Source organism: Staurois parvus, unplaced genomic scaffold (assembly GCF_062004578.1).
Source record: "Staurois parvus isolate SC_StPar_1 unplaced genomic scaffold, SC_StPar_1.0 ptg000708l, whole genome shotgun sequence".
In the NCBI taxonomy this organism is placed as follows: domain Eukaryota; kingdom Metazoa; phylum Chordata; class Amphibia; order Anura; family Ranidae; genus Staurois; species Staurois parvus.
Window position 1 is genome coordinate 3321900 of NW_028318504.1, and position 12552 is coordinate 3334451.

The window sequence follows — 12552 nt, forward strand, 5'->3', positions numbered from 1 at the left end:
TTGTATTCCTTATAACTTTCTCTCTCGGGGACAATGCTCAACAGTGCAAATAGAGGGGTGAATCTTCCCTATCGGGACATAGAATGTATGAAAGTAGAAACCCTTCAGGCTTTAGAACCACTTTAAGTGGTGTTCTCTTTCAGAAATAAGCCAGGTAATGACACCTTTACTGACCTGCAACTAGTACAATACCCAGGAGATATATAAAGACAACTTATGCCTGAGGCTGATCACACAGGTGTTTTGCTCCAGGACAGATAGTTTAATTTTATAACACTTTTGCAGAATCAGAAGAGTAGAAGAGTTGGGTTTTAAGAATCTTTTATAATGCCTGTTTGTGTTCGCAATTCTCCTGTACTGAAGAGCTCACATCAGGCGGTGTCAGCTTGCCTTTGTTATAAAGTAACATGCTGACCTCACCCAGACAGCTAAATTCTTCACATCAAGCCCTTGTCTTCTCAGGAGACCTTAGTAACTCTCGCTAGGTCGAAACAATCAGTCACCTCATTTTTACCTTTTAAAATTCTGCAGTTCTATGTACAAGGGAGCAGAGAGGGCCCACATCAGGTAACTACAGATGATCGCACAGTGCATCAAGTGACATGAGACTGCATCTTTTGTTCCTTTGTTAGGCTACAACCTTACGTAGGGTCTACTGAGCTTCTAACGGAGTCAGCTAATTATTTTCCTTGACTGTGCAGGTCATAAAGTTTGTTGTTTATCAATTAAAAGGTTATGCTTAATAAAAGTAGAATTCATGACTTGAATTATGAAAAAAGAAAATAAATCTTGTTTAAAATTCTTCTAGCCTAGCGCATTAAATAGCACACTATCATATGTTTAGATATTTTTTTGTTGCTTGCAATCTCTTTTCCCTTAGAACGCCCTAATAGCCGATTAAGATTTACACCACATTAAATCTGAAGTTTATTCTGCTTATATTTTGTCTTTCCTGGTTCCTCCCTTACCACTTACTACAAAGGAGCCGCTGATATTTGGGTTCCCCAACTGAGTGCCAGTGACCCTCTAGGTCAGGGTTTCTCAACCAGGGTTCCATGGATCTCTAGGGTTCCTTGAGAGGTTGCTAGGGTTTCCTTGAGCAATGAGCAATTTATGCCTCTCAGATAAGTTCTTGCTAACACCATTGGTTACTTTAGCTATCTGTAAGGGGATAATTCTTCCCAATGACCACAAGTGTAAGGAGCATCCTTCCCACTGACCATCACACTAATGTATCGTGAGTTGTAGATATATTGTCATTTTTAGCAAGGGTTCCCTGAGACTGGAACATTATCTCAAGGGTTCCCTTGTGTTGGAAAGTTGAGAAAGGCTGCTCTAGGCGGTATTACACTTTCTGAAAGATTCTCTACTTACTATCTTAATTTGTGTGCTTGTTGGGGGTTAGTGACATAGTGTGCACCAAAGGCTAAGACAGTCATCCAGCTGGTATTTTCAGAAGGAGGCAAACAGTGGCAGCCTCCTTTAATCTCTAATAATGGCTTTTCAGTTAGTTTAATTTTTTCTGTGTCTATCAACATACACTACCTTGAAAAAGTATACATACCCTTTGACAGGCCAAGCAAGGAGAGCATTAATCAGAAAAGCAGCCAAGAGGCCAATGGTAACTCTGGAGGAGCTGCAGAGATGCACAGCTCAGATGGGAGAATCTGTCCATAGGACAACTATTTGTCGTGCACTCCACAAATATGGCCTTTATCTACGAATGGCAAGAAGAAAGCCATTGTTGAAAGAAAGCCATACGAAGTTCTGTTTGCAGTTTGCAAGAAACCATGTGAGTGTCCCTCAGCAAACATGTGGAAGAAGGTGCTCTGATCAGATAACTGGAACTTTTTGCCTAAAAGCAAAACGCTATGTGTGGCGAAAAACTAACACTGCACATCACCCTGAGCACACCATGCCTACCGTGAAACATGGTGGTGGCAGCATCATGTTGTTTGGCTGCTTTTCTTCAGCAGGGAGCTGGTCAGAGTTGTTGAGAAGATGGATAGAGCCAAATACAGGGCAATCTTAGAAGAAAACCTATTGGAGACTGCAAAAGACTTGAGACTAGGGTGGAGGTTCACCTTCCAGCAGGACAATGACCCTAAACATACAGTCAGAGCTACGATGGAATGGTTTAGAGCAAAGCATATTCATGTGTTAGAATGGCCCATTCAAAGTCCAGACCTAAATCCAATTGAGAATCTGTGGCAAGACTTGAAAATTGCTGTTCACAGACACTCTCCATCCAATCTGACAGAGCTTGAGCTATTTTGCAAAGAAGAATGGGCAACAATTTCACTCTATATGTGCAAAGTTGGTAGAGACATATCCAAAAAGACTTGCAGCTGTAACTGCAGCAAAAGGTGGTTCTACAAAGAATTGACTCAGAGGGGCTGAATACAAATGCACGCCACACTTTTCAGATATTTATTTGTAACACATTTTGAAAACCATTTATCATTTTCCTTCCACTTAACAATTATGTGACACTTTGTGTTGGTCTATCACATCAAATCCCAATAAAATACATTTACGTTTTTGGTTGTAACATGACAAAATGTGGAAAATTTCAAGCGGTATGAATACTTTTTCAAGGCACTGTATCTACTGTTTTTTACAAGCCATAATTAAATAAATCACCCTCTCTTATTCCTGGACCTGGTTCAAGACCTACTGGGCCAATGTCCTGTATAAAGACAATGTTTGGATAATATTTAAATAAGCTGTAGCTTACTAAATGTTTCTTTTACTTACTGTATGTTTTATGTGTATAATGGGTTTTTACTAACTAGATAACATAACTTGTTTCAGAAAAAAATGACATCAGCAACATCACCAATCATTCTGAAATGGGACCCCAAAAGTTTGGAAATTCGAACTCTCACTGTGGAGGGGCTTCTGGAACCCCTGGTGACCCAGGTAAGACATATAAAAGTCAATGTTTAATAATAGAACTTTGGTTAAAATTATTAACCCAAGACAGGCCATTTACTTTTGGGTTGATTAGGTTAAAATTAGAACCTCTGTCAAGTTTTGTTGACATTTGAGGTTATGCCTTACTTCATGATCTGCTTAAAATCCCTCAACTGGATAAGAAGTAAGAAGACATTTTCCAAATGGGAACAGAGACAGCAGCAAAATAAACGTTCTAGTGTCACTTACAGTGCTTACTTCCTGGTGTGGCTGACATTTATTAGATAGAAAGTGTCTCCCCACAAAGATCTAAAAATCCAAAAGAAAAACATTTTTGGCAGAAGATGGGCTTTACCATTGTGAATTTTTATGTGTTGCTCAAGCTTTTGAAGCAACGGTTGATAAATGGATTTCTTTGGATAATATATGTTATTGTTCGAGGATGGATTGATCAGATATCAGGGCAGAAATTGGGTTTTCTAGCTGACAGACTCTTATCTCTGAGGACCAGCTTAAGTAGTAATCATTCTCTGTGTTCCCAGTGCACTATATCAAATGCTTTAGGTATGTCAGATCATAACAGCAAGGCCCATAATTTTGATATTTGTGCGTGTAAATGATATTGATCACCTGTCTGGTAGTGATGGGATTTTGCCTCCTGAGTATAAAGCTCTGCTGATCTAGATGGATGAGGTGGAAAATAAAGTCACCAGGTTTGTAGTCAATATGTAGAACTGAGATAGGTCTTAACTGTTGAAGCAGAAATTGGGTTTTCTTACCAGGCTGATGGGTTCAGCTTCTATCATTGTTAGAAGTTTGGTTATCAGGAATGTCTTGCATTAAAGTTTCCATTCCTTTAAACTAAGTTGGGTTGTAAGTAAATCTTGGATTTGAATCTCTGTTCCTTCAAACTGTGTTTGGTTATCAAGAAAGTCTTGGATTCAAGTCTCTGTTACTTAAGAATAAGTTTGGCTGCCAAGAAAAGCTTGGATTAAAGTCTGTGTTGCTTCAAACTGTGTTTGATTATCAGGCAAGTCTTGGATCAGTCTCTGTTCCTTTAGATTGTGTTTAGTGATCAGGAAAGACTTGGATTCAAATCTTGATTCCTTCAGAATTGGATTAAAGTCTCTGTTCCTTAAAAACTAAGTTTGGTTATCAGGAAAGTCTTGGATTAGATTTTCTGTTCCTGCAAACTTTGGTTATCAGGAAAGTCTTGGATTACAGCTTCTGTTCCTTTTAAACTACATTTGGTTATCAAGAAAGTCTTGGATTAGAGTCTCCTTTGAAATAAATGTGTTTTTCATGCAAGTCTTCCTGAGTATTCCTTCACGTTTTGTTTGGTTGTTTGTAAAGTCTGTTACAAGTCCAACTTTATTCAATAAAGAATTTTTCACTCTTAAACACTCTTTTTAATTTTCAGCACAGTTGCAACCAAGCAGTATCTATCTTCTATTCGTCTGACTTCAACAAAGTGAACTGTGTTTGGTTGCCATGTGTTACTGCACTTAAAGTGGACTTCCACCCAACTAACACTAAACCTACTCCCACCCTCATTCTAAGCCTAATCTATCTAACCCTGTAATGAAAAGATCGCTATGCTTACCTATTCTGAAGTCACTCAGTCCAGTCCCAGGCTGAGATGTCAGCGGCGATTTCTTAGTAGAGCAGAGCAAGCTGACAATGGATGCCTCATAGTAAGTCTAATAGTAAGTCTATGGGTGATGTCATCTCCTAGCCATTTCCCAGCCATTGACGGCTTTCTCTCTCTACACAGAAGCCCCCACTGTAGACTGGATTGGCAATAGGTAAGTATAGCAATCTCTTCTTTACATGGTTAGAAAAATTAGGCTTAGAATGGGGCTGGGAGTAGGTTTATCATTTGATAGGTTTTGACTGGAATTCCGCCTTAAAAATAAGAAATGTTCCCTCAACTAAAATGCAGTTGAGGTGGTTTGGGCATATTGATAAATGACTACTGTTGGAAATGTTTAATGCTAGGATGGAGAAGACACCAGGAGCATATCTTCCAGCTTACTTGTGGAAAGCCTTATTTGTTCAGCAAGTTTGAGCCTTGGGAAATCTACAATGGAGTTTGTTGGCTGCCCCTGAAACCCTACTCAATTCATATAACAGTTGTTATTACTACTGAACCCGGTATCAACGAATAGTTTAACATTTAAAAAAAAATTGCATTTATCTGTAAAGTGTTCATGTTGCTGTTTTTTTTTCTGTACTGAATTAAGAGAAAATAGCCTCTTAGTTCCAAATTTAATAAATGGTTAAAGTGCATCTTTGCATTAGTAATAACCAGAATTATAGGAAGGAGAATATGAGAGGACGATAATGTGCTTAGTACTTACATACGACATAAAAACAGTTAAATCATTGTAAGGCATACTCTAGTCTGTGTGCCACCATACTGTTTTCCTGTTAATTTGACAACACTACAGTCCTTGTCATGGGGTTCTTTGAAAGATCATTGCACCGCCAAATTCTTCCAAATCCTACCCTGTTTAGAGCCAACATATAAGTGATGGGTGGAATATGTGCTAGGATTTACATAAATAATTCCAAAATATCTTAAAACCTTCACAAAAAAATTGATAAAAGTGGTCTCAGCATTTGCTACCCACTTTATATAAAACATCTTTTCAATTAATAAAAATGTATTTATGAATTGTATAACAAGAGATCAATGCATTCTCTTTGTTTTAGTACAATTATCAATAATCATGGAGGAAAGAACTCTTAGCTGCCAAGGAGAAATAATCTCCTAGGTCATATGACTAGATATAAGTGAAATATGGTTGGTTATGGGCTTGCATTTTGCACACTGTCATTGCATGACTACCAGCTTTATAACATAGGAGAGAAAGACACATTATAGCACACAGTATGTAGGCTAAGGACTGTCCCTAATTATGTGGATAAGGAAGTATGAATACAAAAAAATGGGATTTGTTAAACTTTTTTCACGTGTGCGAAAGAGATCACCACTCTCCCATCCAGCCCGTGCAGCCAAAGAGTTTGGAGCGGCCTCAGTCTACATGTCTCCGCTAAAGCACACCCAACGTAGACGTAGGGTCACCACCTTTTGCTGTTTCAAAACAACAAATTGATTACTTGAGAAGCCTTTCTCAACCCTTGAAATAATGTTCAGGTCTCAGAGAATCCATTCTAAAACCAGTTTATTGGAGATTGAGGGTAAAAATGCCCCTTACATTGGTGGCCGGTGGGAAGAAAGCCCCCTTAACGTGGTTGTCAGAATGGCAACCTTACAGACAGTTAAAATGATCATTGGTAGCAGGCAGCTGGCTTTGCCAAGTTGGGTCCAGACCTATGCAATTACCATTAAAGGTGAAGTCAAACAACCAATTCAAGGAGCCTAGTCAATTCAAGGAGCCTAGTAACCTCTGGAGGAACCCCCAGGGTTCCTCAAAACCCTGCAAAAAACAAAAAGAGGAAGAAAAAAGGCTGCACACCTAAAAGGCTAACCTCAAAATAAATCTATTATGCACCATAAACAGTAATAGGCTATCGGAGACATGATACTTCTGCATGACAGAGTACTCTACCTCCAAGATATCAAGAGGGAACTCTCAAGGATGGACCAAGGATAAAGTCGGTCCACTGAGACCAAACTGACCCAACCCTCCAACACCCAACCCCTGACACAACCCACCCCACCAACCCTATCAACCCCCCAATACCCCCACATGGACGCACAAGAAACCCCTCCCCTAGATGGAGGACCCTCACATCCTGCAACCCCCCTCACAAAGGAGAGAGAGGAGCTGAGGGAGATAATACCAGCCCACTGACACCCCCAACCCCCCAACACCCACTAGATGGAGAATAAGCCTACTGCACACAGCAGGAGCTCCTGGAAGTCCCAACCATACAGATATATAACACAGCTAAACAACAGACATCAATGCATAAACATATAGCATAAGTATATATAGAAATATGCAAAGGTCAGTGTGGCCATGGTCGCTGGCCAAAGAGGATAACAAGGTATAAAGTCACTGTAGAGGGCAAAAGCCTCAAAGTCCATGCAATACATGGTATAATTAACCTCTTGTGTGACCAGAGCCAGATGAATGGATGCAGTAATGATGGTAAGGCACTGGAAGGTAATACATGCAAAAGCTGTGAGAAAATGGATGACACTGGTGCAGCCTGTTGAAATCAATCAGCTAATAGCCAGAGAAAGTATGACAGCCATGGAGTGAGGATGATCAGCTGGTAACTGGGAGTTCAGTACAATAGGTTGAACATGCCTGCTTCAGAGCTTGCATAAAGGATTTAGGTCAATATTCTATGTTTTTTTTTTAATTAAACAGTACATTCTCTTATTGGGGTCTATTAATCAGACCCCACCCCCCCACCTAGAAAAAAAAAAAGAAAACTTGACAGTAGGTTCCAAAAGTATAAGGGACCGCTCAGAGCTCTGTCATTGCTCTTTGCATTTATCTGAATCATTTTCCGAATAATCGTAAGTCCATACTGTATGTGTTTATCAGTGAATCATTAGGCAAAGAAAAGTTTAGACCTCACTTGCAATTGTTTCAGTCAAATCTAGTTAAGTGGGAAGTGCATTAGCTTAAGCAGCCTAATTGTGAAATATTCTGCTTGTAACTGCTCAGATGAATATCACTGAGGTTTCTATGAATTGTGATTGGTTTCATCTGTTGCAGAATGAATTGCTATTTATCTGTGTTGGCTGCTTTTATGGTAACATCTGCTCCCCATCTTTTATAGCTTGTATTTTGCCAATATGATAAATGCTGGGCATCCTCTCTGTGTCAAACCATATAGGGCTTAAACAGCTTTTCTACTGTCAGACTGAAAGAGGAAAACCAGCCCATGTGCCCGCTCGCTGATCAGCTATCTCCCTGCTCACAAACCCTGCCAATCATCTGTTCTAACAGCACCACGGAGAAGCTCCGAGGTCAACAAAGCTTGAAGCTGCTCAGTTTTCTTCAGCTTTGTACAGCCCAGCCTTGTAAGTCTATTGCTCTTTAATGGATTTGTAAGCCCTGGTTGCACCTTCCTGTCTAAGAACCCCACAGGCGTCTCAAAAAGGGGCTGCTTTCTGCTGTTTAAATGCAAACTCAAGCAAAAAAAAAAAAATTTGTGTCTGTATCCTCATAGGGAAGATCTCATCCTGTAGTGATTATCAACTTTTTGCCTTTAATTCTTGCAGTAAGTCCAAGGAAACAGATTTGGAGAATATTGAAATACTTTTACTATATAGAAATTATTTTTCAATCAAAATACAGTTACAGAAAAAATAAAACAATACCAAGCTATACAGATAGGCACATGCATATGCTATCTATGCTGGCTATGCTGATCTAGCAAATTATTAGTATGATGTGTGTGTGTGTGTATGTATATGTGTGTGTGTGTATATATATATATATATACGTATGTGTATATATATATATATATATATATATATATTTCAAATACGAATACAGAGATCACATGCAAAATATACAGAGGCAGCCAGTGTGGCCTGGTGCCTTGTGATCACTGTGAACCAATCACAAGTGAAAATTCAAAATGTAAACTAACCCTCCCCTTCTGCCACTGCTTCCAATCTTGTCCGCCAGATACTGCCAGCACCACACTGTCCACAGCACCCACCCACAGATATTGAGGGGAAGACCTGAGATCTGATGCCAGAAAGAGGGAGAGCCAAGCAGGCATGGGCTTGTGATGGGGCAGCTTACCATGCTGGTGAAGACACTGGCTTGTTTTTTGAAAATTATGTAGCATGGAGGTTAAGAGTTGTGACTGAATTAGTATTCTTATGCATATACCTTTTTGATAATTATATATGCTTTATGCAGCATCTTTTCGCTGAATGTTCATTTTGAATATTAATTGATTATTGTTGAGTAGGAGTGTACCTATGACTGGGCGGTGTGATTGGTAGTTCACATTTTTTAGGTATGTGCTTTTCAAAAAGGGGTGATTTTTGGGAGTGTTTCTACTCTCCTGGCATTTTAAGGTCTTAATGTGGAACTCTACCCAAAATGGGAAGTTTCACTTAAATCCTCCTTCCCTCCTCCTCTGCAACGTTTAACATGTAATTCTTTTTTTGGGGGAGCGGGTACCTAGTTCTCCTCCCCCTCTACCTCCCCGCAGTCTTCTGGGACATGTGACAGGTTCCATAAGACTGTGGGACCATTCGCAAAGCACAGTGTGGCTCACGCATGCGCAGTGGGCAGCCGACGGTGAAGCCAAAAGCCGCATAGTTGGTTTCCCATAGTTAGGATACCAGTGCCAGGAACCCGAGGGTTAGTGAATAACTAGCCTGGGTGAGGACTGGTAAGCGTCCTTTTATTTATGTATTTATTATTTTACAGAGTGAACCTCCTCTTTCAGAAATGTGATAGACTGTCAAAATATCAACTATTTTTTTTTCAATATTATTAGTTCTATCTGTCTCAAAACATTATGTAAAATTAATTTGAGTACATTGACTGAGTTGTTGTCAATCAAACCTTCACAGCTCTGAAAAAACTGCCTAGTAATGATAGGGTATATACAGGATAGTACTCAGGTGGTTAATATGTTTAACGCACTCCTGCAGTACTTACCCAACAGCTGCTATGTGCTTGTTGTGCCTCCTATCCAGGTATTACATTTTACCCTCAACCAGGAACAAGATGGCATCTTTGAAAGGAATGCTAATAATTGGGTACTTTCACTTTTGCAGACAATTAGTAATACTTCTGTAGCACTACCCCCTTACCTTAGGTGTCGCTAGAGATTTGGATCCCCCTATAGTACTGCACAGCCAGGAAACATGCATTCCTTTAAGACCTTGTACACAGGAGACAGTAAACAGTCCTTGAACTTGTTTTTGGGATTTTTTTAAGGGATATTGAACTTGGATGGGGTTGAGGGGTGTATGGGATGCCCAAGGAAACTCCCTGAAGCTATTTACAAGTGCTCAGATGGGTTTTCTTCTCTTCTTGGAGAGCTAGCCAGCCTCTCTTGGTGTAGAAATCCCTGGACAAGGGGATCTAGAGTCTGACTCTTTAAAAAGCACAGTCCAAATCCCTTCTCCCCTATTCCTGTCCAGGGGGTGTAGTCATTTCTCACTGTCCCTCTTCTGTAGGCTGCAGGTAAGTAGCTGCTTTCAGGCCTTCTGCTGGGCTATCTCCTTCTTTAGCTCAACAGATGGTCAGGGGGCCAGCGAGGTCCAGCTTTCCTTCTGTTAGCAAGTCTCCTGTAGGTGGGCCTCCTCCCAGGCTCCACTCTCCAGCTCTTCAGCTCTCCAGCTCCTGCCCTCATATCTTCCACCTGAACTCTCCTGCTACTGAGCAGGTTTGGTCACTTAAGGACTGCCCTGACCTCATGCTTGGGGATTGTCCAGGATCCCCTAGGAGTGCAGACCAGCTGGATGGCTCCTCCTCACCCTTTATCCAAGTCTCTAGATCAGGGGGAGGTTTCAGACAGCTGATCTGCAGAGCCTCTCAGCCCTGACACAAATTTGACCCTCTGACCATTGCACAAGCTGCTATTAAGCCTCTAACTAAAAAAAAAATTATTATTTAGCTCACCCTAGCCAACCAGGAGGGTGCTACACTTCCTACATACAAATACCTATCTTCTCTGCAGTTGAGCTTATAGACCAGAGGTGGGGGATGGCTGTAGACAATGGGGTTGATTTACTAAAACTGGAGAGTGCAAAATCTGGTGCAGCTGTGCATGGTAGCCAATCAGCTTCTAACTTCAGCTTTTTCATGTAAGCTTTGACAATAAAACCTGGAAGTTGATTGGTTTCTGTGCAGAGCTTCACCAGATTTTACATTCTCCAGTTTTAGTTAATCAACCCTGTTGTCTGGTAGGTATTACAGGGGTGACATAGGTACATTAGGCTATAGAGGAGAGCAAAGGTTGAATACAGAATAATGCGTACTTGGCATTCTGCTCATCTTAAAGGTCAAACATTTTCAAACATGCCCCAATACCAATAATTAAGGTTCCTTTGTAAGGAAAATTTACCCAGACATTGATCTGAAATAGGTTGCCTGAAAATAATAAAGTGTAAAGGTCAATGTTTTTGTGTATATTATATATATATATATATTCTCAAGGTATGTATTAGTGGTGTGAGACACCATTCCTTTAGCTTGTTATCTTGGATCCATCACGGAAGCTGCAGTTTAACACAATAATCTATATTGACAGGGAACAATGGTTTGGGTGAGCAAATATTGAGGAAACGCTACACATGGCTGATTTCTAGCAGTAGGAAACACAATTATCTTTTTAAAGACCACTCAGTAATTAACCACTTCTTAACTAGAAGCACACCGTACAACACAGGGCTAAGATAAAAGGATACTGGCCTATTTTTCCATCCTGATTACACAGTTGATATGATGCATAAACCCTGTGTAGAGATTATTAGAAAATGTCAGGGTTTCTTATACCTTTTCTTTGCTTGCTGTCTTCTATGTTGACTAGTCCTGCTTGTCAGTGGGTATTTAAACGGCAACTTCACTCTCTGAATCAACATTGACTATTTGTAATCCCTAGCATTAGTAAATAGATGGGGAAGTATATTATATTTACTGTTTTTAACCTTTTTTTTTTTTTTACATTTCTCCAGTTACTTCCTGGTTTCTGGACTAAGTGAATGATGCCATACATCCCATGAGTCTTCAGGATGGGCTTTCTCTGCAAAGAACACCCTCCTGTATGCATGCCTGAGCTAAGGGCAAATGGATTCCAAAGTAAATGCTATATGAATCATCTGCCCATACTTACGATGGCCATGTCCAAAATGCTAGGAAGTATTTTTCAAGCCGAAAAAAGGCACAATAAAGCATGGAGACATGGATGGATGGGGGAGTTTGCTTTGGATATTAAAAATTAATTAAAAAGCACTTCTGGTTTGTGGTGCTCATAGGCAGTGCAGTTTCACTTTAAGAGACTCTCTCTGTATTGATTGGATAGACTTTTCTCCAATTTTTCCCCAATCACGAGGGAGAGTGATTGTTCATTTCAGTTTCAGAATCTAGAGTCTTGGGATCTGATGGTTGGTCAAAAAACTCCGGAATATGGAGATTAAAGAAAGGAATGCTGTGGCTTGAGAAAAAAAAGAACTGGCAACTACTTCAGACTGACCTGGTATTTCTCATATAGAAGGACTGCAGTGCTCCTCTATGGTGAAAGGATAACACAGCAAAGATATGTTATTATTTATTATTATTATACAGGATTTATATAGCATCGACAGTTTGCTCAGCGCTTTACATTATGGTGGGAGACAGTACAGTAACAGTACAATTCAATACAAGAGGGATTCGAGGGCCCTGATCCTTGGAGCTTACAATCTAGGAGGGAGGGGATAGTGGCACAGAAGATAATAACTGTGGGGGATGGAATGGTTGGGAGAGTAGAGGATTCCAGTGTTAACTTAGGGAGGGGTAGGCTTCCCTGAAGAGGTAGGTTTTCAGAGTGCGCCTAAAAGTGAGCAGAGTAGGCGATAGTATGATAGATTGGGGTAGGGAGTTCCAGAGGATGGGGGAAGCCCTGGAGAAGTCCTGGAGATGAGCATGGGAGGAAGAGACAAGGGAGCTAGAGAGTAGGAGGTCTTGTGAGGAG

General features: G+C 40.4%; 1 protein-coding gene across 1 annotated transcript in view; it reads left to right on the forward strand.

The window, feature by feature from the left end:
• The window catches only part of LOC149445818 (catenin alpha-2-like), a 680096-nt gene that overhangs the window by 280198 nt on the left and 387346 nt on the right, over nucleotides 1-12552 (forward strand). Inside the window, exon 2 of the mRNA XM_089653375.1 lies at nucleotides 2815-2922. Within this exon, the coding sequence (XP_089509501.1) occupies nucleotides 2821-2922 (102 nt within the window). The 5' untranslated portion in view covers nucleotides 2815-2820. The remainder of the gene's footprint in view (nucleotides 1-2814; nucleotides 2923-12552) is intronic.